At 43.9% G+C, this 25,412-nt stretch overlaps 1 protein-coding gene across 2 annotated transcripts in view; it reads left to right on the forward strand.

Annotated features, from left to right (window-relative positions):
• Positions 1-541: 541 nt before the first annotated feature.
• Positions 542-25,412, forward strand: part of LOC120989268 (prostaglandin reductase 1-like) — a 181,541-nt gene continuing 156,670 nt past the window's right edge. The window contains exons 1-2 of one of the 2 annotated variants that reach the window (XM_040417258.1): positions 542-678; positions 16,709-16,824. In XM_040417258.1, the coding sequence (XP_040273192.1) occupies positions 16,719-16,824 (106 nt within the window). In that variant the 5' untranslated portion in view covers positions 542-678; positions 16,709-16,718. Of the gene's footprint in view, positions 679-936; positions 1,026-16,708; positions 16,825-25,412 lie in introns of those variants that run through there. The other variant, XM_040417259.1, reaches the window with a different exon arrangement.

Below are 25,412 nucleotides of genomic sequence, written 5' to 3' on the forward strand. Positions count from 1 at the left end.
CGGGGCGCACACGTTTGTGTGCAATAAGCCTTAGGGTACGGCTACACGGCGATACTGGTCGTACGACAGCTGTCACAGCCAGGATCGGTGGTGATCCCATGGAAATGTATGTGATAGCAGAGCGAATCGCAAACAAATTCAGCAGTGTTGGATTTTTTGTGATTCGCGCTGCTATCATATACATTTCTATGACATCTCTGCCACTCTGCGATCCTGGATGCGACCAGGGTTGCCGTGTAGATGTACCCTTATGTGTGGGTTACATTCAGTTGGCTACTTGTTTTACTAAGCTTTGATTTAATGGCTAGAATTGGCCCTGGTGTAGCCCAGCCTTTCATGGGTTTTATTGCAAAAAGACCTTCACATGTGACGTTGTCATGTAACCTCTTCCTGAAAATAAATGCTGCATTTTGAATGAAAATTGTATGTAACTTTTTTATGATACAGAAGAACTGCTCAAACCCTAGTGTGAGCATTACTCATGACTGGAGCCTGCTGCCTTCAGTATGGGAGAGGGCGGCCCCTGATAAACTGATTACAAATTTGAGGAGGGGCAGCACACCAGGAAGGGAAGTTGTAAAAAGCTCTTTCTTCTTGGATATTGAACAGTCTGTGGTGACACTTCAGCAGCACAAGGCTTACAGAAGGATTTGAGCACGTGGCCTTCACATCCTGCAGGTAAATCTACAGATACTTGGAGACCACTGATGAGAATGCTAGACAGAGACCAGCACCTTCTCCATTCAACTGTGGGCTACACACTGCACCTTCATATTATAGGAGGTGCTGTAATCAATAGCAACCATGGGGTCTGTTGAATATGTACAGGACAGGTAACGTTTCAGTATGAATTTAGGTGGTGACGTTTCAGAGATTTCGCCTTTAGGACATTTTCACATATGGCAAATTTGTACCTGAACTTTCTGATGTTGTTCTGTTTATTTGAGGTGGACCTTGCAGAAATCCATACGCATGCTGCAAAAATAACCCCGTTCATATGGATGTAAGATATTCACAAAGCTGCCGTGTGTAAACTTATCCTGAAGGCTATTCACACAATTGCATTCCGGATGAATATTACGTCCATAATGCTTGTGTGTGTGTCATGGCCCAATGCAGAGTTAAAGGGGTTACGAGTCTGACACACATCTACAAGTTTTTTTACACACATATTTGGAGGACTCCCCTTTCCTGCAGCTCCCAGGATTCATTGCAGTTAGCTCCTGTTAACCCCGTCCTCCCCTGCATAGAAAATAGTCCCTCATATATAACCCCAGAGATACATAGGGTATGTAATGCCCCCATAATTTTCTCCTCCTCTGTTTAGAGAGAGAGAGAGAGAGCGAGATATTTCTCTGAATTTAGAAGGAGAGATGAATAAATTAATATTGTCTAGGCTACAACACTTGCTTCATATGAGATCACTATGCTAGCAGTGAGAAGGGGAGCAGGGAAGCTACTGAGCATGTTACTCCACCACTAAATGCAGGAGAAGGTGGATCAGAAGAATAAACAGCAGGGGGCGCTACCAGAGAAGAAAATAGTATGTACGTAAACAACCTTACAATGTTTTTATTTCAGGTGTATTGCAATATTTCATTTGAAATGCCTAATTAACTGCATAGTAATGCTTTTTGTGGGATAACATAACATCATCGGGATCTAGCAGATTCTGCATGTGTCCATCTGCTTCTCCTTATTCACAAAAGTGGCCAATATGCCTGCACACATCTGGTCTACCCACCCCAAATGTTATTAAAAGGGTTCTCTGGGCCCTCTTTTAGGCTGGGTTCACATCTGTGTTGTGAACTCCGCCACTCTGTTCCGGTCACTGACGGACTTCGGCCAGCAGTGATGGTCAGTTTGCAGTGTTCGCCAACGAACACATGCGGGCTGCCATCTTGACTCACCCATCCAGCGATGCACAGGTAAGTCCTTACCTGTGCCTGTGCCGGGAGCCGGTCTGAAATCAAATGCGTTCACCGGGAGCAGGCAGTTCCGAGTACAGCCCGATGAAGGCCCCGGCGGCTGTTCTCGGAACTGCCTGCTCCCGGTGAACGCATTTGATTTCAGACAGGCTCCCGGCACAGGCACTTATTGCTCACTCAAGTAAGTGGCAGTGAAGAAACCCACTCCCAAATCCCCCCCTTTTATTATATCCCTTAAAAAATGTCACGGTGCTAAGTATGAGGTAAAGTCGCTCTTGTGCGGACTAATTGTTGTTGGTTATGGTTGGTTATGGTTATGGTTATTATGGAGTAAAGTCACCCTCGGGGAAGGGGGGGAAATAATTGTTGGTTATTATGGGGTAAAGTCGCCTTCGGGGAAGGGGGGGAAATAATTGTTGGTTATTATGGGGTAAAGTCACCTTCGGGGGCGGGCTAATTGTTGTAGGTTATTCATATATATTAATTGGTTGGTTTTAACAATGGCGTTTTATGTAATAAATACAGGTAACATTAGGCACCGTGGCCAATTATATTCCACTAATAAATAAATATTAATATTTATTAAAGATGTGTCTAATTTATTACTTACTGACAAACAGGGATAGGTCATATTTGGGTTATATGACACCATGCTGATTCTTTGATCACGGCTGGGATCATGTAACTGGCTGAGGGCTCTTCCTTTGACATTGCAACTAAATGTGTGCCTGCCTATTCAGCTGCATAATGTAGATGTAGCTGAACAGAGAGAAAGAGGGGTCATCTTGTTGTGACATCAGAGGAGGAGCCCACAAACAGTCGCGTGGTCACATGATCTCAGTTAGGATTGCAGAATCGGTGGAGCGACAGAAGTGTATGTAATGATCAATGTGTCCTCCCCTCACCGGTTAGCTAAAAGAGATGTTTTTCATACAGGCCCGGTAAACCCCTTTAAAGGGGTATTCTAGTTTTTAGACATTATCTATCAATAGGATAGAAGATGACTATAAGGCCTCATGCACACGAACGTTGTTTGGGCCCATTCACTTCAACGGGGCAGCAAAAGATGCGGACAGCACTCCATGTGAAATCTTCATCCGTACTTCCGTTCCGCAGCCCCGCAAAAAAAATAGAACATGTCCTATTTTTGTCTATATCACGGACAAGGAAAGGACTGGTGTATTGAGGGCAAGATGTTTCATTCTGCAAAATCAAATTGTCAGTGGTTTTTCACAAACCTATAGACTTCAATGGGCGTGTTAGGTTCACGTCAGGGACCAAAGTGGCGCATGCTCATGTGATGGAACCACTGATGTGTAAATAAACGCATTAAAAATCAATGGGTACATCGTGGAGAACATGGACAACACACGTCCGTGGTGCAGTGAAGTGCGAACGGAGGCCTTAGGCTACTTACACACTAAATTTGTGTGGAATTTCTGCAAGACAGCCCGCATCCGTGTGCAGGTAGCCTTAGGGCACCTGCTCATAAGTGCAGATTTCAAAACAGAAATTCTGCATGGATTTTTGTGTGTATTTCTGCACGTTTCCACACCAAAATCTGTTTGTGTTACTGCAACGTGCCAGTCCGCAGGGGTAGAACACGTGAGGTTCACGGTGGGCCGGAATGTACAAACAGTTCATCGGTTACTCACGGTTTAGCAGACGCCTCCCTGGGCCAGCTGTGCAGTGAAGGGGAGAACAGCACTGGATTCTCCAGGGCACACACTATAACAGGGGACACCGGCCAGGTGGTGATTGAGGTGCCCTTCAGCTCCTTTCCCTGCTTCAGTCTCAGTTGAGGTAGTTCCAGTCTTGATCTTCTACACAAGTGATACAAAATAACCCTTATCTGTGAAACTATGCCAACTTATAGGTGGTGTAAAATTAGACTGGATACCCCCACTGGTTGTCGCCCTCTGCACGTTGTCATATATCTTCTATATAAAAAGAATCTTCATATAAAAGAGAGGATCAAAAAAAATATGTATGTATCAAAAAAAATTATATGATCCTTAGGGCGGACATAAACGCCTCTAAGTTCTTTATATCGAGTATCTTAATTTGATTTGTGAAAGCAGTGAAACAAAGGGCCAATTGTATATGCAAAATATATATATCGTTTATTATAAAACAAAGAATATAAAATCAATACAATTGCAAAACGAATGATGAAGTTACAAAATAATACCCAAACACGCCACACGGTGGTGCTAACACACCCCTATCTCACCAGCACAGTATAACTTAGTGATTTATGTAACCAGTGTCATACCTTTAACAAACAGATTCATATACCAAGATAAACTTAGGATCTTCTGTTTATCAAAAGGCTATAGTAATAAAATTACGGATATACAGGAAAATAAATGTTATCCCTTGACTCTGTTTTCCTATGACCAATCAAAAATATATGATATTAATATGATAAAATATTCAGCTCGGCAATCAGACTATGGAAAAATAACTTTCCAAGGGTTTAGTCCTCCTTTCAAATAATGGATGGCTCTCCCTTTGATGTTCTGCACACGAATAATTATTCCCCACCTTATCTAAGAATCATCCCCTTTAGGCACCAGGAGAGTGCACGGCAGCATGTTTGCGGGCGCACGCAGGTGACACGCGCACCTCCCTCCTTTCCGAATGGTGAACGCCCAATCCAGCATGTGAGACGCCGCCGCTGTGGATGACTGACCTGCGACTTTTGAATGTGGATCCTGCGGTGTACGCTGTTGAAGTAGCCGCCCGCCTGAAGTAGCCTGCCTGCTCCGTTCGATGTCCATATAATGTGGACATGTATTAAAACTCAGCAATTTTGGAGGATGGTGAACGAAAAAATAGAGAGGTATCATTTGGTTAAAGTTCTGGCCTGCCTTGAGGTTTGTGTTTTGGAAGTGATGGATAAAACAGATATTGTTAAAGATCGAGAAGTAGTATCTAAACTTCTATTTTTTGCAAGGAAATGTATTCTAGCACATTGGGGGGTCAGAACAATACCAACAGTTAATGAATGGGAGAATTTGACTAGACTCTCGTTGGCCAGAGAGGAATATCATTTGATATCAAGTAAAAAAATAATAATACATATTTGCTAAAAAGTGGCAGAAATGGCTGAATAAACGGGTTCGGCTGATGTGGACTCTGGGAGGAGAGGACCAACCAACAGGGAAGGACAGTGGGTTATGCAGGAATGTAATTGTGTATGTATGTTGATTGTTAATACTGTACCGAAGAAAAAAGATGGAAAAAAGAAAAAAAATATATAACGTTTGTTATATCTGTATTAAATAATGACTAATAAAGACTACTAAAAAAAAAAAACGTTACCGGGTCAAAGGTAGACAGAGTTCAGATGGGACCAGTTCTCAAGAACTTTCCTAGTAGTCCAAAAAAATTAATAATCCAAGTGGTATAGTATTCTTTTTGAGTTTTTCTTTTGGTCTTGATTGAATGAATGGATGGATGGATCTATGGATGGATCTCCCTTTGATGTTCTGCACATGAGTAATTTTTTCCCACCTTATCTAAGAATCATCCCCTTTTAGATTAGGGATTTCCAATCAGGTAAGGTGGGTGTATTCGCATGCTAATAACACAATGATGTCATATTAACCCTTGACATGATATAAAACAAATGATAAAATAATATAACATTGTCCATCTGCCTCCAGATGGCACTGTGGTACTGCAGATGAATATTACAACCTTAAATATTAATTCTAAATACCTAATAATACATTCACATGACCTTCTTAACCTTTTTAATATACATCATGGAGGAAGGTCTTTTCCTGACACTTTTAATTAGCTATAACCTAGACTTGTTGGAGTCACTGTCTTCTCCTATCTTTTTGAATATATGTTAACTTGATAACAATATATAACAACTTTGATACTCGGCATCGGGACTTGTATATTTACTTATCTACACGGGTGAAATAACATTTAACTCTTCTTAGAAATCCAATTACCAGAAACTTACTTCAGTGTTTCTGTATCTTCTACAGGATACATTCTAAATGACACATACATGGTAACATATATATATATATATATATATATATATATATATATATATACACTGCTCAAAAAAAATAAAGGGAACACATAAATAACACATCCTAGATCTGAATTAAATAAATATTCTTCTGAAATACTTTGTTCTTTACATAGTTGAATGTGCTGACAACAAAATCACACAAAAATAAAAAAATGGAAATCACATTTTTCAACCCATGGAGGTCTGGATTTGGAGTCACACTCAAAATTAAAGTGTAAAAACACACTACAGGCTGATCCAACTTTGATGTAATGTCCTTAAAACAAGTCAAAATGAAGCTCAGTAGTGTGTGTGGCCTCCACGTGCCTGTATGTCCTCCCTACAACGCCTGTGCATGCTCCTGATGAGGTGGCGGACGGTCTCCTGAGGGATCTCCTCCCAGACCTGGACTAAAGCATCTGCCAACTCCTGGACAGTCTGTGGTGCAACGTGACGTTGGTGGATAGAGCGAGACATGAAGTCCCAGATGTGCTCAATTGGATTAAGGTCTGGGAAACGGGCGGGCCAGTCCATAGCATCAATGCCTTCGTCTTGCAGGAACTGCTGACACACTCCAGCCACATGAGGTCTAGCATTGTCTTGCATTAGGAGGAACCCAGGGCCAACCGCACCAGCATATGGTCTCACAAGGGGTCTGAGGATCTCATCTCGGTACCTAATGGCAGTCAGGCCCTCCAAAGAAATGTCACCCCACACCATTACTGACCCAATGCCAAACCGGTCATGCTGGAGGATGTTGCAGGCAGCAGAATGTTCTCCACGGCGTCTCAAGACTCTGTCAGTCTGTCACATGTGCTCAGTGTGAACCTGCTTTCATCACAGGGCGCCAGTGGCGAATTTGCCAATCTTGGTGTTCTCTGGCAAATGCTAAACGTCCTGCACGGTGTTGGGCTGTAAGCACAACCCCCACCTGTGGACGTCGGGCCCTCATATCACCCTCATGGAGTCTGTTTCTGACCGTTTGAGCAGACACATGCACATTTGTGGCCTGCTGGAGGTCATTTTGCAGGTCTCTGGCAGTGCTCCTCCTGTTCCTCCTTGCACAAAGGCGGAGGTAGCGGTCCTGCTGCTGGGTTGTTGCCCTCCTACGGCCTCCTCCACGTCTCCTGATGTACTGGCCTGTCTCCTGGTAGTGCCTCCATGCTCTGGACACTACACTGACAGACACAGCAAACCTTCTTGCCACAGCTCGCATTGATGTGCCATCCTGGATAAGCTGCACTACCTGAGCCACTTGTGTGGGTTGTAGACTCCGTCTCATGCTACCACTAGAGTGAAAACACCGCCAGCATTCAAAAGTGACCAAAACATCAGCCAGGAAGCATAGGAACTGAGAAGTGGTCTGTGATCACCACCTGCAGAACCACTCCTTTATTGGGGGTGTCTTGCTAATTGCCTATAATTTCCACCTGTTGTCTATCCCATTTGCACAACAGCATGTGAAATTGATTGTCACTCAGTGTTGCTTCCCAAGTGGACAGTATGATTTCACAGAAGTGTGATTGACTTGGAGTTACATTGTGTTGTTTAAGTGTTCCCTTTATTTTTTTTGAGCAGTGTATATATATATATATATATATATATAATATAATTATGAATATATGAATTGAACCTCATACAGCAAGTGTGCCTCAAGGATATGAATTCTTATCTCGTCATGGCTTATCCATGAAACAACCTTGTTCCCTTTAGACAGACATGTCTGAGGAACCTAGTGTACTCCCCATAGATAAACCCATATCTTTAGCAATAACTTTTAAAATATAATGTCCGTTCATATTCACAATTATATATTTTTTTTTATAAACTGAACTTGCCATGAACTTATCTTGGATAGTCAACAAACTCAACCATCCCAGGATCCTGCAAAACAGTATATAAGTTCGATAAATGTTTGTTTTGATTCTCCATCTCCGCATGAATATTTATTAGGTTCCTTTTCAATGAACCAACTTCGATTTCCAATGTCTTGATAGAGATGGACTTGGCAACTGTCACATAGGTAGCAATAACAGTGCCCACTACGCCAAAGAATATGGCGATTACGATTGCAGAAATGAATCGCTTTGGTTTGTAGAAAACTGCTCTCTGGTCAAGGTCTTTCTTGCTTGCTCCAGGATTTGCGTAATCCGTTCTTGGGAATATCCGATGTGTGTCTGGTACCAGGCTTGGATTTCCGGCGACATGATCTTTCGATGAAGACGCGTGGATCCAGGCTGATGTAAATCTTCTGGGATAGAATCCTCTTGTTCGTCAGTATGAATCCCGCGGTGTCCTGCAGCATGATTCCGGTTGAAGGACCTGGCACATCAATCGGCTCGGCGTGGAACTCCTTTCCCAAGATTAGGATTTCATAAATGACGGCAATCATCTTAGTCGGCATCTTGCACCTATAAAATTGCATGACATATGAGTACATACATCTTTCACTTTTTATCCTGCAAGGAAAGAGTTAATGCTATCATGTATCTTCGATTGCCATAGGTTCTTTACTTGAACAGAGCAAGTTCTCAGTTTTAGAGGTAAGTTAAGAGATGTTTAGTTACGGAGGAAACACACATGAGGATGGTTAGTACACATGCTTGTTCATACGATACCAATCCTGGTTTCTGTTTTTAGCTGGAACCGTAAAATCTCTCTACCTCTCTTCATCCAACTCCTTCTATCTCGCGAAGTCGTGAGCTAGGATGACAAACATGTAATTAGTTAATGTGCACCCATTTTTCTACAAATTCATCCCCCTTAGGGATTTTTATCTTGTAGACCACAGGTGACAACTTGTTAGTGATGACATAAGGTCCTTTCCAGGAAGGTAAGAACTTTCTCTCCTTCACTTGATCCCGAGCGAAATTATAGAGATAAACCTGATCGGAAATTTGATACTGCTTTTGTGTAGTCTTCAGATCGTAGTATGTCTTAGCACTTATTGCGGCTTTCTCTATATTCTTCTGGGCAAACGCAAAATCACGCTGAAAGTGCTTGCGTAGATTTTCCACGTATTGATGAGATGTTGTAGCATTTATTAAATTGTGGTCCGGTATAGCAAATGTTGGGGTAACACCATCTTCCTGCCTGTGATCATTTCGAAGGGAGAAAGTTTGGTTGCTGCGCTTGGGGTGGCTCTGATGGCCATAAGAACCAAAGGCAATTTGACATACCAGTACTTACTGGATTCATTGACAAACTTTTTTTTAAATGTTCACAATGGATTGGTTGTAGCGTTCCACTCCACCACTAGAGGCCGATAAGCTATATGCAGCTTCCTTTTTACCCCCAGTATCTCCCACATCTTTGTCATCACCTCACTAGTGAAATAACTTCCACGATCGGACTCGATGCGTTAGGGAAGACCAGACCTATGTGGTTAATGAGAAGAGATGCACATACGCTTGAACTGCATGTTTTACAAGGCAAACATTCCACCCATTTTGTGAACAAGCAAGTCACAGTTAACATGTATCTGTTGCCTTTTGATGAGGTTATTACTGGTCCGATGAAATCAATTTGGATGTCTGAACATGGCATGGACATCCCCCTTTTCATCAGTGGCGCTCGATGAGTGAGTGCCTGTGGCTGGAATTGAGGGCAGATTAGACATCCTTGACAATACGTGTGAACATCTTGCAACATATGTGGCCAATAAGCATAGTCCCGTAACAATTCGTACGTCAACTTTTCACCTCGATGACCAGCTGTTGGTGCATCATGGGCGTGTTGTAGCATCAAATCTCGGTATGTTACGGGTACTACCCATTGCGTGATACCATTCTTCAAGGTCCTAATCAACAATCCATCCTGTAACGAGAATTGAGACTTACCCTTCACCAAAATCTGTAACTCCTCTTTGCCATTGCAGTCTTCCGTATTTATGGGACAATTCTGTGGATCTTCAATGTGTTTATAAAAAGTACCAATAACTGGATCCCCCTTTTGTCTCGCGATGAGATCCTCACTAGGGGAATCTTGGCTCCATTGCAACACATTGGCTTCAGTTCCCTTTTGGGCCTGACTTCTTGTTGTTGCATCCACTTGGACAGTTCCCATGAGATCATCCACATCCAAAACTTCTCCATTAATGGCTGCTTGTTTAGTGAGGGAGTCTTCTAGATCATTTCCTTTCTTATCCATACCTGGATTCTTTAAATGACCCTTTACCTTTTTCCAGTAAATTGTAAGACTGTTGGTAATAACCATCTCGTCGATCTTGCAAAACTTCTTACCATGCTTGACTGGCTTGTTGTCGCTTCTCATCATGTCGGATCTTTTCCATCCGGGGAAATACTCCACAAAGCTATTACTAATATAATCAGAATCTGTGATTATGGAAAACTCTTTAATATCATAATCGATAGCCATTTGTACGGCTTTGTACACAGCGGTGAGTTCGGTGACTTGGCTACTTTTGGGACCGATTTTGTATCCGACGTACATATCCGGGAATATATTATTCCATACAATTCTGACACCTGCAACCAGTGTAGGCTCATTTCCTACATCCGTGTGGAAAGAACAGCCGTATACACATACATATGGTAATGAGGTGATGAGGATTTGCTGGCATAGGCAATGATCTTGCTCAGGTTTTCCTTTTTCTGTAAAAGGACTGCACTCACGCTTTTGTCGGTGAAACCTGTTTCCACAAAGAAAGGTTTTCCACCTTCTGGATAGGCAAGGCATGGGGCCTGGACAAGCTTGGCCTTGAGTTCATTCACAGCTTGCTCATGACGCTCGCTCCATTCCCATTTCACTATTTTCTTCAGCAACTGAAAAAGAGGTTTTGTAATTTCGGCATAATTATCTATAAACTTACGGGAATAGTTCATCATGCCCAAGAAAGATCTCAACTCCTTGAGATTTGTAGGTGACTTTGTGTTGATCACTGCATCCACCTTCTTCTTCTGCGGGTTGATTCCATCAGCAGTGATGTCGTGACCTAAGAAATTAACCTTGGCATGACACCATTGAGCTTTCTGCAAAGAAAGTTTCACACCAGCTTTTCTCAGTTGGGTTAGTACATACCTCAGTTCTACAATGTGTTCCTCAAATGGGATCAGTACAAACTGGCCTTCACATTTGGAAAGCAACAATATGCATTGACCCGACTACCCTTCGGGTACATAAATGCAGGCTATGAATTTGCTGTGTTCATGCATAAGGAATAGCCTGATGCCACTGAACGAGGTACCTTATCCTATGTGGATGACATTCTAATCAGAATGTCATCCACATAGGATAAGGTACCTCGTTCAGTGGCATCAGGCTATGCCTTATGCATGAACACAGCAAATTTATAGCCTGCATTTATGTACCCGAAGGGTAGTCGGGTCCATGCATATTGTTGCTTTCCAAATGTGAAGGTCAGTTTGTACTGATCCCTTTCGTCCACTTTAATCGTCCAATATCCTTGTGCACAGTCAAGGGCGGTGAAAATTTTGGTTCCTTGAATTTGCTCCAAACACTGGTCAATGTATGGCATTGGCCATCCGGACATGTAAACACGTTTGTTTAATTGTCTTAGGTATGAGCAGAGACAAAATTGACCATTGGGTTTGAGGACTCCAAGTATAGGATGGTTGAACGAGCTATGTATCGGACGGATGAAGCCTCTCCTCTCCAGGTTTTTGACGATTTCCGATAGCGACTCGTAAGCCAGCGGAAGTCGGTATTGTTTGACAAAGACAAAGGGTGCATCAGGATCTGTCTAGATTATTGCTATATGCAGGTCTGTTTCCCCACAATCATAGTAATCCTTGGCAAACTGGAATTCTGTGAAGAGCTCCTTTAGCTGTTGACGCTCTGACTCATTGGAGCATGCGTCAGCTATAGAGATTTGCTCTTCCACCCGTTCCTGAAATTCTGGAAATATTTCAGGCTGACTTAACTCGGAAGTTTCTTCAAGCTCACTAGTTAAATCATTTTGGGTGTAGCGTACCACCTTATCCTTTCCTTGTTGGCATGACTCGTACTCCTTTTCATCGATGATCTGGTTGAAAACCAATGATGACTCTTCAATGTGGCATGTATCTTCTTCAGAACTGAAAGGATAAACAGAATGAATATTAAATAACCCCTCAGGTGTTGAGGAAAAATGTTGTTCCACTACCGGTTCTTCTGTTAGGTATTCATCAGGAATAAGTCCAATAACATCATTCTGGAATCCAAAAGTATAGTATTCCAAATCCATAGCTAGACCAATTACAGTGTTCTTCTGCAGGGATATGCTATGAAGAGCCATGTTATGGATTATCATGTGCAATAAATCCTGATGGATGTTAATTATAGGAGTGGGTTTTACCTTTAGGCCGAGTTGCTGCATCCGGTTGGACAAACAGATCAAAGCATCTGCATTCTTCAGAGTTTGTCCCTTCTTCACTTGAATGGGAAGAAGAAATGGTTTACATCCTTCAGGGATTTTAACCTCCTCAGCAACCATGATACTCTCGGCATAGGACATCTGTTGTCCTCATCTCAAGGCTTGCTTCACATCCTGGAATCCCTCTGGGTCTCCCGGTAATCTGGACCAGTGGGTATTATTTACCAGATCAATCTGCACAGCAAATCGGTGCAGAAGGTCATTACCCATATACATCTGATGCTGTGGTTCATTCAACACGATGAAAACGTGTTCTGTATTCTTACTTCCTATGGAGATAGACAAAAGACATCTTGCAACCACATTATGACTCTGGGAATCTCCATCCAGATCATGAACCCATTGTTCCTGTGGAGAGGAATTTTTAATCATTTTAGGGTTGGCGACCTGTTATAATAGTCCTAGGCTTATGTAGCTGGCTTCGGATTTCAGCTCCAACTTGGCATATTTCACCCGGGCTATATTGTTCACCTGTATGGGAATCAATAATTTGTCATTGACCTTTTCAATCCGTACCATGGATTGAGTATACTTGGCCAGGTCCGCGACTTCGTGACTTCCCTCTTCAAGGGAAATAGTCAATACATCCTCATCCAAGGTTATCTTCTCGATTCTATCCTTCTGGATGGTAATGATATGAGCGGCACCGTTGACAGCTTCCTCGGGCTTACCATTTTTCAGGATCGTGACATCCGGCGTTTGACTGTTCCTAAAATGAACTTCAACAGAGTTAGACCTCTCTTCAATCACATGACAACCACCTTGGGTTTGTGCATTGCAAGAATAATCATAGGCAATGGGTGCCTTTACCTGAGTGCAAACTGCTTCATTAATGAAGTCTATTATGGAACTCAACCTTTTCAGAAGGTCAATTCCTATGATCAGCCGATCATATGGAAGGTCCATAATCAGTGTGGGGTGTCTAATTGTCGTCTTGACAATTTTGAATGTCAACCATGATGCACCTTTTACCTGCAAGGCGTCTCCACCTACACTTATCAGAGAGCCATCGAACAATTTCAATCTCGGTCTCTTTGCTGTTAAATCCAGAACCTGTTGGAAATAACCATGTGATAAGATAGTGGCCTGTGATCCTGTATCAATTAAACCCCTGACCGGCCCGATATTCTCATCTTAAAGATGAGAATCCACTAAATATCGGCCTTCATGTATGTTTATGAAATCACTAAAGAAATCAGAGCACCACAAATAGTGCATCGCAACCGTCTTAAGTTGTGTTTAAAAAGAGCTGTTCAAGAGGAAATTCCATCCACAGTACAATTGCCTGAAAAATCAGCTGATCCAGAAGGACCAATGCAGACAATTGAGAAATTGTTACTGAAATCAGATCCTCTACAGTGGTTCCTTATGCCGTGGCTTAACATTCCAGTACCCGCAAAGGTAAATGCAGTTCCACATCAGCCAGAAGAACCACCTCATGGAGGATCCTCGGAAATCCCTGATGTACCCAGTTCTCTTGCACCAAGGTCTATGGAGTCACTACCACTTCGGAGATCCGACCGGACTACTAAGGGACAACCGCCTGCTCATTACAGAGAATTTCTGCAGCCGCAGCCGAGGAGAAGACTTACAGCCCTGCCTGTTTAACAGTAATCCCCTTTCCTTACCATTTGAAGCTACAAAGCCGGGTGAGAGTCTTATTACTTTGATTGTTTTGCCTTACCCTAAGGACTCTCTACAAACCTGATTCTACTTGTTTGTTGCAACGTTTAAGCCCTGTGCCCGGAGATAGACTTTAACATACCTTAGCCTCCGTGATATTCCACTATTGACATTTTTCTCAGGGACGGACAGATTTATTGTTGGATTTCATAATGGACTATCCTGGTTTTCACTGTTTGCTATGCCAGGTCAGCGCCCCAGATCACCAGTCTTGGAGGAGAACGATGGCCCCTTGTCACCTAGATTATACTTTGATGTATTTCTATAATGTGAATTCTCATATTGTTTGTTATTTGTATATGTATGCTTGTCTGCATGTTTTTCCCTGTATATCTTTCAGGAGACTTCGTCAAGAATGTGTCGAGGCCGACACATATTAAACAAAGGGGTTATGCAGTGTTCTACTAGTGTGCATGGGCACTGCAAAAGCTTATTGTATCATATGTTACATCATGCTGTATTTCTTTCTATGTGAAATCCCTGTTACCAGGCTGTCAGGTGCACTACATACATTCCACCACTAGATGGGGATAGCACTAGGATATATATACCTCAGTTCAGGCCTAGTTAGTCAGTTGAGAAGAGGGGTAGGAGTTGAAGGAGTGAGAGTGCAGCTGCTAGCTGTGTTTAGTGAAAGACAGTTCAAGCGAGAAAGAGTGGATAACGACACAAAGGACAACAGCCATTTTACCAGGCTTTAAGGACCTTTGGATTCAAGGTGAATGATCTATTAGCTTCCAGCAGCCTCACCATTAATAAGCTAGAGATACAGAACCAGATTAAGAGCTGAATATCAGTGAGTACATAACTAACTACACTAGCCTGAGACATAACTACAAGTACAGCCTGTTACTGGGATTCATCACATCCATCTTGCATGTGTATCAGAGGCTGCTTTATTTCTGGATGTAAACTGTTCTCAAGAACCTGGTTATAGTAAAGTTCTCAGTTGGATTAAAACCTGCCTCATTATTCTAACTTCATACTACTACCACTCTCAACATTTTGCACCATCAAGGTGCTGGCGTCACGACACTACCTAAGTCAGGGGCCCAGCCACACAAGCACGCAGAAACCAAATCACCATCAAGGGCACCTCAATCACCACCTGGCCGGTGTCCCTTGTTATAGAGTTTTCCCCAGAGAATCCAGTGCTGTTCTCCCCTTAACTGCACTGCTGGCCCAAGGAGGCGTCTGCTAAACCGTGAGTAACCGATGAACTGTTTGTACACTTCGGCCCACCGTGCACCTCACCTGTTCTACCCCTGCAGACTAGCACGTTGCAGATGTGTTGGTCACTTTGGATATGAGATCATTCTTGCAAGCAACCCATCGGCAGCCGCCCTCCGGATCCAGCCTCAGGGGACGCCTAGACCAACAGGTGTCCGACTACATCGGCTTAATAAGCGAGGAACCCCTGGACTACTGGGTGTGCAGGCTTGACCTGTGACCAGAGCTGACACAATTTGCCATGGATATCTTGACGTTCAGCGTAGCAGCGCTACCATCAGTCCTGTGTCATGTCAACAGTAAAGCATCCTGAGACCATTCATGTGTGGGGTTGCTTCTCATCCAAGGGAGTGGGCTCACTCACAATTTTGCCCAAAAACACAGCCATGAATAAAGAATTGTACCAAAACACCCTCCAACAGCAACTTCTTCCAACAATCCAACAACAGTTTGGTGAAGAACAATGCATTTTCCAGCACGATGGAGCACCGTGCCATAAGGCAAAAGTGATAACTAAGTGGCTCGGGGACCAAAACGTTGACATTTTGGGTCCATGGCCTGGAAACTCCCCAGATCTTAATCCCATTGAGAACTTGTGGTCAATCCTCAAGAGGCGGGTGGACAAAACAAAACCCACTAATTCTGACAAACTCCAAGAAGTGATTATGAAAGAATGGGTTGCTATCAGTCAGGAATTGGCCCAGAAGTTGATTGAGAGCATGCCCAGTCGAATTGCAGAGGTCCTGAAAAAGAAGGGCCAACACTGCAAATACTGACTCTTTGCATAAATGTCATGTAATTGTCGATAAAAGCCTTTGAAACGTATGAAGTGCGTGTAATTATATTTCACTACATCACAGAAACAACTGAAACAAAGATCTAAAAGCAGTTTAGCAGCAAACTTTGTGAAAACTAATATTTGTGTCATTCTCAAAACTTTTGGCCACGACTGTAGTACCCCGAGGCCTGGGGTACTGCACTCACTTATTTTATCCTCTGCGCTGGGGCATGTCATTGCTGTAGCTAAGAAGATGATGTCATGGCTGTATGACAACAAGCATCAGAATGTGGTGCTGGGGCATGTGAAATAGGTGAGTATATACAGTATGTTCTTCTATTTTATGGCAAGTCAGGGCACTATTTTTTTATAACTTGCACAACCCATTTAGTAATTCCTTTTTTCATATAAAAATGCTGGGAAATACAATATCTAGAACTCATATGTATGGCATTACAAATTAAATAACCTGATCTGTGTTAACTCCTTTGTGTCCACTGTGAAAGCTCCGCTCAGAGGTGTCCTTGGTACAGTGGTTACAGTGTGGTTGAGAAGGCATTTGGCTATCTCGGCATACAGTACAGTGAGATGTGATCCTGAAGTATACCCACAAACATTTCCATTTAATGTATTTTTTTTTTTCCCCTGCTTTACAGGTTAACGAAAATGGTTGTGTCTAAGTCATGGACAATGGTGAAGCACTTTGTTGGTGCACCAAAACCTGAGGACTTCAAACTTATAGAAAAAGAGCTGCCATCACTGCAAGAAGGAGGTAATGGAGCCCTGTTTCAAACACCTGTTTCACTTCTCAGAACCTTCAAACCCTATATTCATTAATATTGCTACTAGGCTAAAACACACTAATAATATAACTTATGCTTCTCATACATTTTCCAGAATATGGGCTAAAGTCTACTATCTGTCAACTAATGTAGAGATGAGAGAATCAATACTAAGCAAATCACATTTGTTACAAATTTCATAAAAAAATCATCCGCCAAACTAATGCGAAGCTTTTGGGATTCTCTTTGGACGAATTGCATAAAACTGTGCATTGTACTGTTAATATGGGCAGTTAGAACCACAAGGGAGGAAGAAGACTGAGGATCCCATGACACTGGAAGGAAGTGGAGGGGGGGGGGGGGCTTGCCCTGATTGACTTAGAGGTGGAAAGACAGTCTAATCAGCCAATCAGGGGGCAGCAGGCAGATTCTTCTGCTGAGACAGAAGAATCATTCTGTGACCTAGAAGGAGTGTGTGTCTGATAAAAATGATTAGAAACACAAGCCACTAATGTACTGTGATATAAATACTATAGGGAGAGAGAGATAATTTATGTCGATTTTAGGGAAAGCTTTGAGGGAGTAAAGGGCTGGTCACACTGGAATAATACAGCAGCGTGCTGTTGCAACAGCTCGGTTCTGCATTACAAAACCCCCTGGCCTGCAAAAGAAAAAAAATAGAAAAAAATTCTGTATATGAAGGGGGACTATTTTTAAAAAACATTTTTTTTCATAACCTCAATTTTCTATGTTGCCAGGACAACACCCCAATAGCATTCTACTGCAAAAGCTAGTAATTGTACATTGTTCAGTGCACGTGCATTATATCCATGCTTTTAAATGCATTCTATTATAGCTGAAGCATTTTATGGCATTAACGCCATGTTTTACCCATGTTAATGAATGCATATTTGAAAGACATTTCACTGCAAATACTGCATTGTTATTTCTTTGTTAGCGGACTCATTATTGCAGCAGACCATGTGTTTCATGGACATTTTAGTATGGACATTTTAGCATAGCGCAAATACATTCAACAGTGTGTTTGTAGAAGGGGAGGGACATTTAATTGTGCCTCTGTTTCAATGACAGAAAACCCACTTGCAATTTTACTACTACCATTTAATAATCTGCTTGTATCAAACCTATGATTTTTCATTAATAGGGAACTTGTAGCTTTTCATGTATAGGCCTTGTGAGACAGTGACAGGTCTCACGCAGGGTAGAGGCAAGGAAGGGGTGGATAGTTCGGTCCACACCCCTATTCCACCACAGGCGAGACCAGCTGGAGGTAATCAGGCTGGCATAAGGCACCTCCCAGGGTGTCAGCAAGGGGGGAGTGTGTTACCTGTGGACAGAGGCCTGGAGGCTCTGTCTGTGTGGTCCAAGCCAGGAGGGCTGAGAGACCACGATTCCCCAAGAGACACTGGACTGGAGACAGTGGGCGTACTGTGCTCTGTACAGCCAGGAGGCTGTGGGACATTGGCACGTGTTCACAGGGTGTGAACAGGGACTTAAGTGAGTCAGGGATCTGTTTGTTTAGTTAGAGCCCAGCCGGGCGAGTGTTTATTATTTTGTATTATTGTTGATGTTTATGCGGATGTGCCGCAATAAAGCAGCGTGTTTGGACCTTAAAGAGGACCTTTCACCGATTATTACACTATGAACTAACTATACAGACATGTAGAGCGGCGCCCGGGGATCTCACTGCACTTACTATTATCCCTGGGCGCCGCTCCGTTCTCCTGCTATGCCCTCCGGTATCTCCGCTCACTAAGTTATAGTAGGCGGAGATTCCAGTCACTAAGTTATGGTAGGCGGAGTCTGCCCTTGTTCTGCTCTAGCGCTGGCCAATCGCAGCGCAGAGCTCACAGCCTGGGAGGTTATTTTCTCCCAGGCTGTGAGCTCTGCAATCCGATTGGCCAGCGCTACAGAAGAACAAGGTCAGACTCCGCCTACCATAACTTAGGGAACGGAGATACCGGAGGGCATAGCAGGAGAACGGAGCGGCGCCCAGGGATAATAGTAAGTGCAGTGAGATCCCCGGGCGCCGCTCTACATGTCTGTATAGTTAGTTCATAGTGTAATAATCGGTGAAAGGTCCTCTTTAACCACCTCCGGACCGCCTAACGCAGATTCGCGTTCCGGAGGTGGCAGCCCTGCGCACAGTCACGCATCTATGCGTCATCTCGCGAGACGCGAGATTTCCTGTGAACGCGCGCACACAGGCGCGCGCGTTCACAGGATCGGAAGGTAAGCGAGTGGATCTCCAGCCTGCCAGCGGCGATCGTTCGCTGGCAGGCTGGAGATGTGATTTTTTTTAACCCCTAACAGGTATATTAGACGCTGTTTTGATAACAGCGTCTAATATGCCTGCTACCTGGTCCTCTGGTGGTCCCCTTTGTTTGGATCGACCACCAGAGGACACAGGTAGCTCAGTAATATGTTGCACCAAGCACCACTACACTACACTACACCCCCCCCTGTCACTTATTAACCCCTTATTCACCCTTGATCACCCTTGATCACCCCTGATCACCCCATATAGACTCCCTGATCACCCCCCTGTCATTGATTACCCCCCTGTCATTGATCACCCCCCTGTAAAGCTCCATTCAGATGTCTGCATGATTTTTACGGATCCACTGATAGACTGATCGGATCCGTAAAAATCATACGGACGTCTGAATGGAGCCTTACAGGGGAGTGATCAATGACTGTGGTGATCACCCCATATAGACTCCCTGATCACCCCCCTGTCATTGATTACCCCCTGTCATTGATCACCCCCCTGTAAAGCTCCATTCAGATGTCCGCATGATTTTTACGGATCCACTGATAGACTGATCGGATCCGTAAAAATCATACGGACGTTTGAATGGAGCCTTACAGGGGAGTGATCAATGACTGTGGTGATCACCCCATATAGACTCCCTGATCACCCCCCTGTCATTGATTACCCCCCTGTCATTGATTACCCCCCTGTCATTGATTACCCCCCTGTCATTGATCACCCCCCTGTAAAGCTCCATTCAGATGTCCGCATGATTTTTACGGATCCACTGATAGACTGATCGGATCCGTAAAAATCATACGGACGTTTGAATGGAGCCTTACAGGGGAGTGATCAATGACTGTGGTGATCACCCCATATAGACTCCCTGATCACCCCCCTGTCATTAATCACCCCCCTGTAAATCTCCATTCAGATGTCCGCATGATTTTTACGGATCCACTGATAGACTGATCGGATCCGTAAAAATCATGCGGACGTCTGAATGGAGCTTTACAGGGGGGTGATCAATGACAGGGGGGTGATCAATGACTGTGGTGATCACCCCATATAGACTCCCTGATCACCCCCCTGTCATTGATCACCCCCCTGTCATTGATCACCCCCCTGTCATTGATCCCCCCCCCTGTAAGGCTCCATTCAGACATTTTTTTGGCCCAAGTTAGCGGAAATTTTTTTTTTTTTTCTTACAAAGTCTCATATTCCACTAACTTGTGTCAAAAAATAAAATCTCACATGAACTCACCATACCCCTCACGGAATCCAAATGCGTAAAAATGTTTAGACATTTATATTCCAGACTTCTTCTCACGCTTTAGGGCCCCTAGAATGCCAGGGCAGTATAAATACCCCACATGTGACCCCATTTTGGAAAGAAGACATCCCAAGGTATTCCGTGAGGGGCATATTGAGTCCATGAAAGATTGAAATTTTTGTCCCAAGTTAGCGGAAAGGGAGACTTTGTGAGAAAAAAATAAATAAAATCAATTTCCGCTAACTTGTGCCAAAAAAAAAAATATCTATGAACTCGCCATGCCCCTCGTTGAATACCTTGGGGTGTATTCTTTCCAAAATGGGGTCACATGTGGGGTATTTATACTGCCCTGGCATTCTAGGGGCCCTAAAGCGTGAGAAGAAGTCTGGGATCCAAATGTCTAAAAATGCCCTCATAAAAGGAATGTGGGCCCCTTTGCGCATCTAGGCTGCAAAAAAGTGTCACACATGTGGTATTGCCGTACTCATGAGAAGTTGGGGAATGTGTTTTGGGGTGTCATTTTACATATACCCATGCTGGGTGAGAGAAATATATTGGCAAAAGACAACTTTTCCCATTTTTTTATACAAAGTTGGCATTTGACCAAGATATTTATCTCACCCAGCATGGGTATATGTAAAATGACACCCCAAAACACATTCCCCAACTTCTCCTGAGTACGGCGATACCACATGTGTGGCACTTTTTTACAGCCTAGGTGGGCAAAGGGGCCCACATTCCAAAGAGCACCTTTCGGATTTCACAGGTCATTTACCTACTTACCACACATTAGGGCCCCTGGAAAATGCCAGGGCAGTATATTTACCCCACAAGTGACCCCATTTTGGAAAGAAGACACCCCAAGGTATTCCGTGAGGGGCATGGCGAGTTCCTAGAATTTTTTATTTTTTGTCACAAGTTAGTGGAAAATGATGATTTTTTTCTTTTTTTTTTTTTCCTTACAAAGTCTCATATTCCACTAACTTGTGACAAAAAATAAAAACTTCCATGAACTCACTATGCCCATCAGCGAATACCTTGGGGTGTCTTCTTTCCAAAATGTGGTCACTTATGGGGTAGTTATACTGCCCTGGCATTCTAGGGGCCCAAATGTGTGGTAAGGAGTTTGAAATCAAATTCTGTAAAAAATGACCAGTGAAATCCGAAAGGTGCTCTTTGGAATATGGGCCCCTTTGCCCACCTAGGCTGCAAAAAAGTGTTACACATCTGGTATCCCCGTATTCAGGAGAAGTTGGGGAATGTGTTTTGGGGTGTCATTTTACATATAGCCATGCTGGGTGAGATAAATATCTTGGCAAAAGACAACGTTTCCCATTTTTTTATACAAAGTTGGCATTTGACCAAGATATTTATCTCACCCAGCATGGTTATATGTAAAACGACACCCCAAAACACATTCCCCAACTTCTCCTGAATACGGAGATACCAGATGTGTGACACTTTTTTGCAGCCTAGGTGGGCAAAGGGGCCCATATTCCAAAGAGCACCTTTCGGATTTCACCGGCTAATTTTTACAGAATTTGATTTTAAACTCCTTACCACACATTTGGGCCCCTAGAATGCCAGGGCAGTATAACTACCCCACAAGTGACCCCACTTTGGAAATAAGACACCCCAAGGTATTCACTGATGGGCATAGTGAGTTCATAGAACTTTTTATTTTTTGTCACAAGTTAGTGGAATATGAGACTTTGTTAGAAAAAAAAAAAAAAAAATCATCATTTTCTGCTAACTTGTGACAAAAAATAAAAAGTTCTATGAACTCACTATGCCCATCAGCGAATACCTTAGGGTGTCTACTTTCCGAAATGGGGTCATTTGTGGGGTGTTTGTACTGTCTGGGCATTGTAGAACCTCAGGAAACATGACAGGTGCTCAGAAAGTCAGAGCTGCTTCAAAAAGCGGAAATTCACATTTTTGTACCATAGTTTGTAAACACTATAACTTTTACCCAAACCATTTTTTTTTTACCCAAACATTTTTTATTTAACAAAGACATGTATAACAATAAATTTAGAGCAAAATTTATATATGGATGTCGTTTTTTTTGCAAAATTTTACAACTGAAAGTGAAAAATGTCATTTTTTTGCAAAAAAATCGTTAAATTTCGATTAATAACAAAAAAAGTAAAAATGTCAGCAGCAAAGAAATACCACCAAATGAAAGCTCTATTAGTGAGAAGAAAAGGAGGTAAAACTCATTTGGGTGGTAAGTTGCATGACCGAGCAATAAACGGTGAAAGTAGTGTAGGTCAGAAGTGTAAAAAGTGGCCTGGTCTTTCAGGGTGTTTAAGCACTGGGGGCTGAGGTGGTTAAACTTGGTGTCCTGAAGATATCTGTGAGAATGATCCCCCTACAGCCTCATACTAAAATAAATGGATTAGTGCAAAATGAAAGACCTAGGCCTCGGCCTCCCAGAGTCAGAATGTAGATAGTAGCAGTATTAGCAACGCCAACCATCCATCCAATAGTAGTAGTGGGCCACAGTTCTCCCAGATTCTAAAAAGGTCAAATCTGCAGCCAAATGCAGGAGGAGTACACAGTCTGCTACCAGGGGCGTAACTAGAAGTGACGAAGTGACTGGGCCCCACAGCAAATTTTTGAATGGGCTGCCCCCCCCCCGGCGCGCTTTGCAACTCCCTCCTGTGTAAACCTTTGGCTAGTCACGATCTAGACCAGACCAGGCTGCCACGCCATCCTTTTCCTATATTTAGGGCCCATGCACACAACCGTATGCCCTTCGAGACATAGAAACATAGAAACATAGAAACATAGAAACATAGAATGTGTCGGCAGATAAGAACCATTTGGCCCATCCAGTCTGCCCAATATACTAAATACTATGGATAGCCCCTGGCCCTATCTTATATGAAGGATGGCCTTATGCCTATCCCATGCATGCTTAAACTCCTCCACTGTATTTGCAGCTACCACTTCTGCAGGAAGGCTATTCCATGCATCCACTACTCTCTCAGTAAAGTAATACTTCCTGATATTACTTTTAAACCTTTGCCCCTCTAATTTAAAACTATGTCCTCTTGTAGCAGTTTTTCTTCTTTTAAATATTCTCTCCTCTTTTACTTTGTTGATTCCCTTTATGTATTTAAAAGTTTCTATCATATCCCCTCTGTCTCGTCTTTCTTCCAAGCTATACATGTTAAGTTCCTTTAATCTTTCCTGGTAAGTTTTATCCTGCAATCCATGTACCAGTTTAATGTCCCGGAGTGGCATTGATCGTGTGCACAGGAGCGCACAGCATCATAAGTTATTTGCACGTTGGGCTGCGCGCGACACTACTGTCCCATAATCATACGTTTTAGTAATCTATGATGCACATGATCAATGCCGCTCCGGGACATATTGCCCGCTCACGGACTGTATGTCTGGGAGAGCATACAGTTGTGTGCATGGGCCCTTTTACAATTTAATTTTTGTTTGGTGCATGTGTGTTGTGTTGTGGGAAAGGGGGAGGGGGAAGGTAGCAGTTGATCACCAAAACCGTGTATTTAGTTTTTTTATATTTTAATAATTTAGACTTTTTTTTTGTTTACTTATCTTTATATAAAACATAAAGAAGGGGGGTGATACGGTCTATAGCATGTAGTATTGTAGTACATGGCAGCCTCCCCTTTCTGCCCGCTGTTCCGCCATGTACTAGTGCTTATTATGGCACATATGAGTGCACACCCCCTGCGTATATAAGTAACAAAATAAGGGCTTGTTCGCACGACCGTGTGAAGCCCGTGCTGTGGACCACAAATTGCGGTCCGCAATTCACAGGCACCGACCGTGACCCAGCCACATGGGGATCGCAGACCCATTCAAGTACTTTTTGCGGTGCGGAGGCATGGAACGGAACCCCAGGAAGCACTCTGTAGTGCTACCGCAGTGTTCCGTATGGCATCTCCAGATTTGAAGACCCATTTAAGTGAATGGGTCCGCATCCATGATGCGGAATGCACATGGAAGTTCGTTGCCCGTGTATTGTGGATCCGCAACGGGCAGCATATGTTTGTGTGAATGAGCCCTAAGCAGTAGTAGATGGCAGAACAGCAAGCATGGTGGTGCAGACAGGGGTCGGGGGGGGCGCAGACGAGGGCTGGGGAGGGGGCGCAGAGAAGGGCCGGGGGTGGGGGGGGGGAAGGGTGCGCAGACAATCGCCATTGACGGGGCACAGATAAGGGCCAGGGACGGGGCACAGATAAGGGCCAGGAAGGCGCAGACAGTGGCCTGAGGACTGGGCCACGTTGGGCACAGACAAGGGCCACATAGGCACACATAATAGTCAGCCACTTCTCTCCTGAAAGAGCCAACCAGCAAGGCACAGTTACAGGGGCCAGGCAGTGCTGCGCAGCTGCGCTGACGAGGGCAACTTGGGCAAGGGGGGGAACACAGGCAGCTGGCACAGGCCAGTGCGGGCACAGACAAAGGAAGCCCACAGGGCCCAGGGCACACAGAATGGTCAGCCTCAGCCACTGATCTACTGAAGAGCCAACCAGGGAGGGAGCCTAGGGAGGCACAGTCACTGGGGCCAGGAAGGAAAACTTGGGCAAGGGCCCCAGGGGGGAACAAAGGCAACAGGCAGTGTGCAGAGGGCACACATGGGCAAGGGGGGCAGACAGCAAGCGGGCACCCAGCACACATACTATTACTACCTCTGAAAAGCCCAGTGAGTCGTCTCGTCACTCCTCTCCTCTCACTGATGTGCGCTGGCAGCTGCCGTTCTGCGCTGCTGTGCCACTCCTCCTCTGTGTTGCTAACTTGCTGCTCCTCTTGTCGCTCAGCTTTTCTCCCGCCCGCCTGCTGCTTACTCTGGTCAGGAGTCGGTGGGCGTGCCAGACTGTCTGTGTGTGACTGTGTGCCTAGAAGGGGGAGGGGCCCAGGACTCGGGAGGGATTATCATTGGATGATATGATTGATGGAGGACGGACACTCAGGTCAGGCCTGTACCCCCTCTCCAGCAGTAAGGTCTCGACAACGTCAGTAGAAGGAAGCTGTCGTTCCTTCTC

Source organism: Bufo bufo, chromosome 2 (genome assembly GCF_905171765.1).
Source record: "Bufo bufo chromosome 2, aBufBuf1.1, whole genome shotgun sequence".
NCBI classification, from domain to species: domain Eukaryota; kingdom Metazoa; phylum Chordata; class Amphibia; order Anura; family Bufonidae; genus Bufo; species Bufo bufo.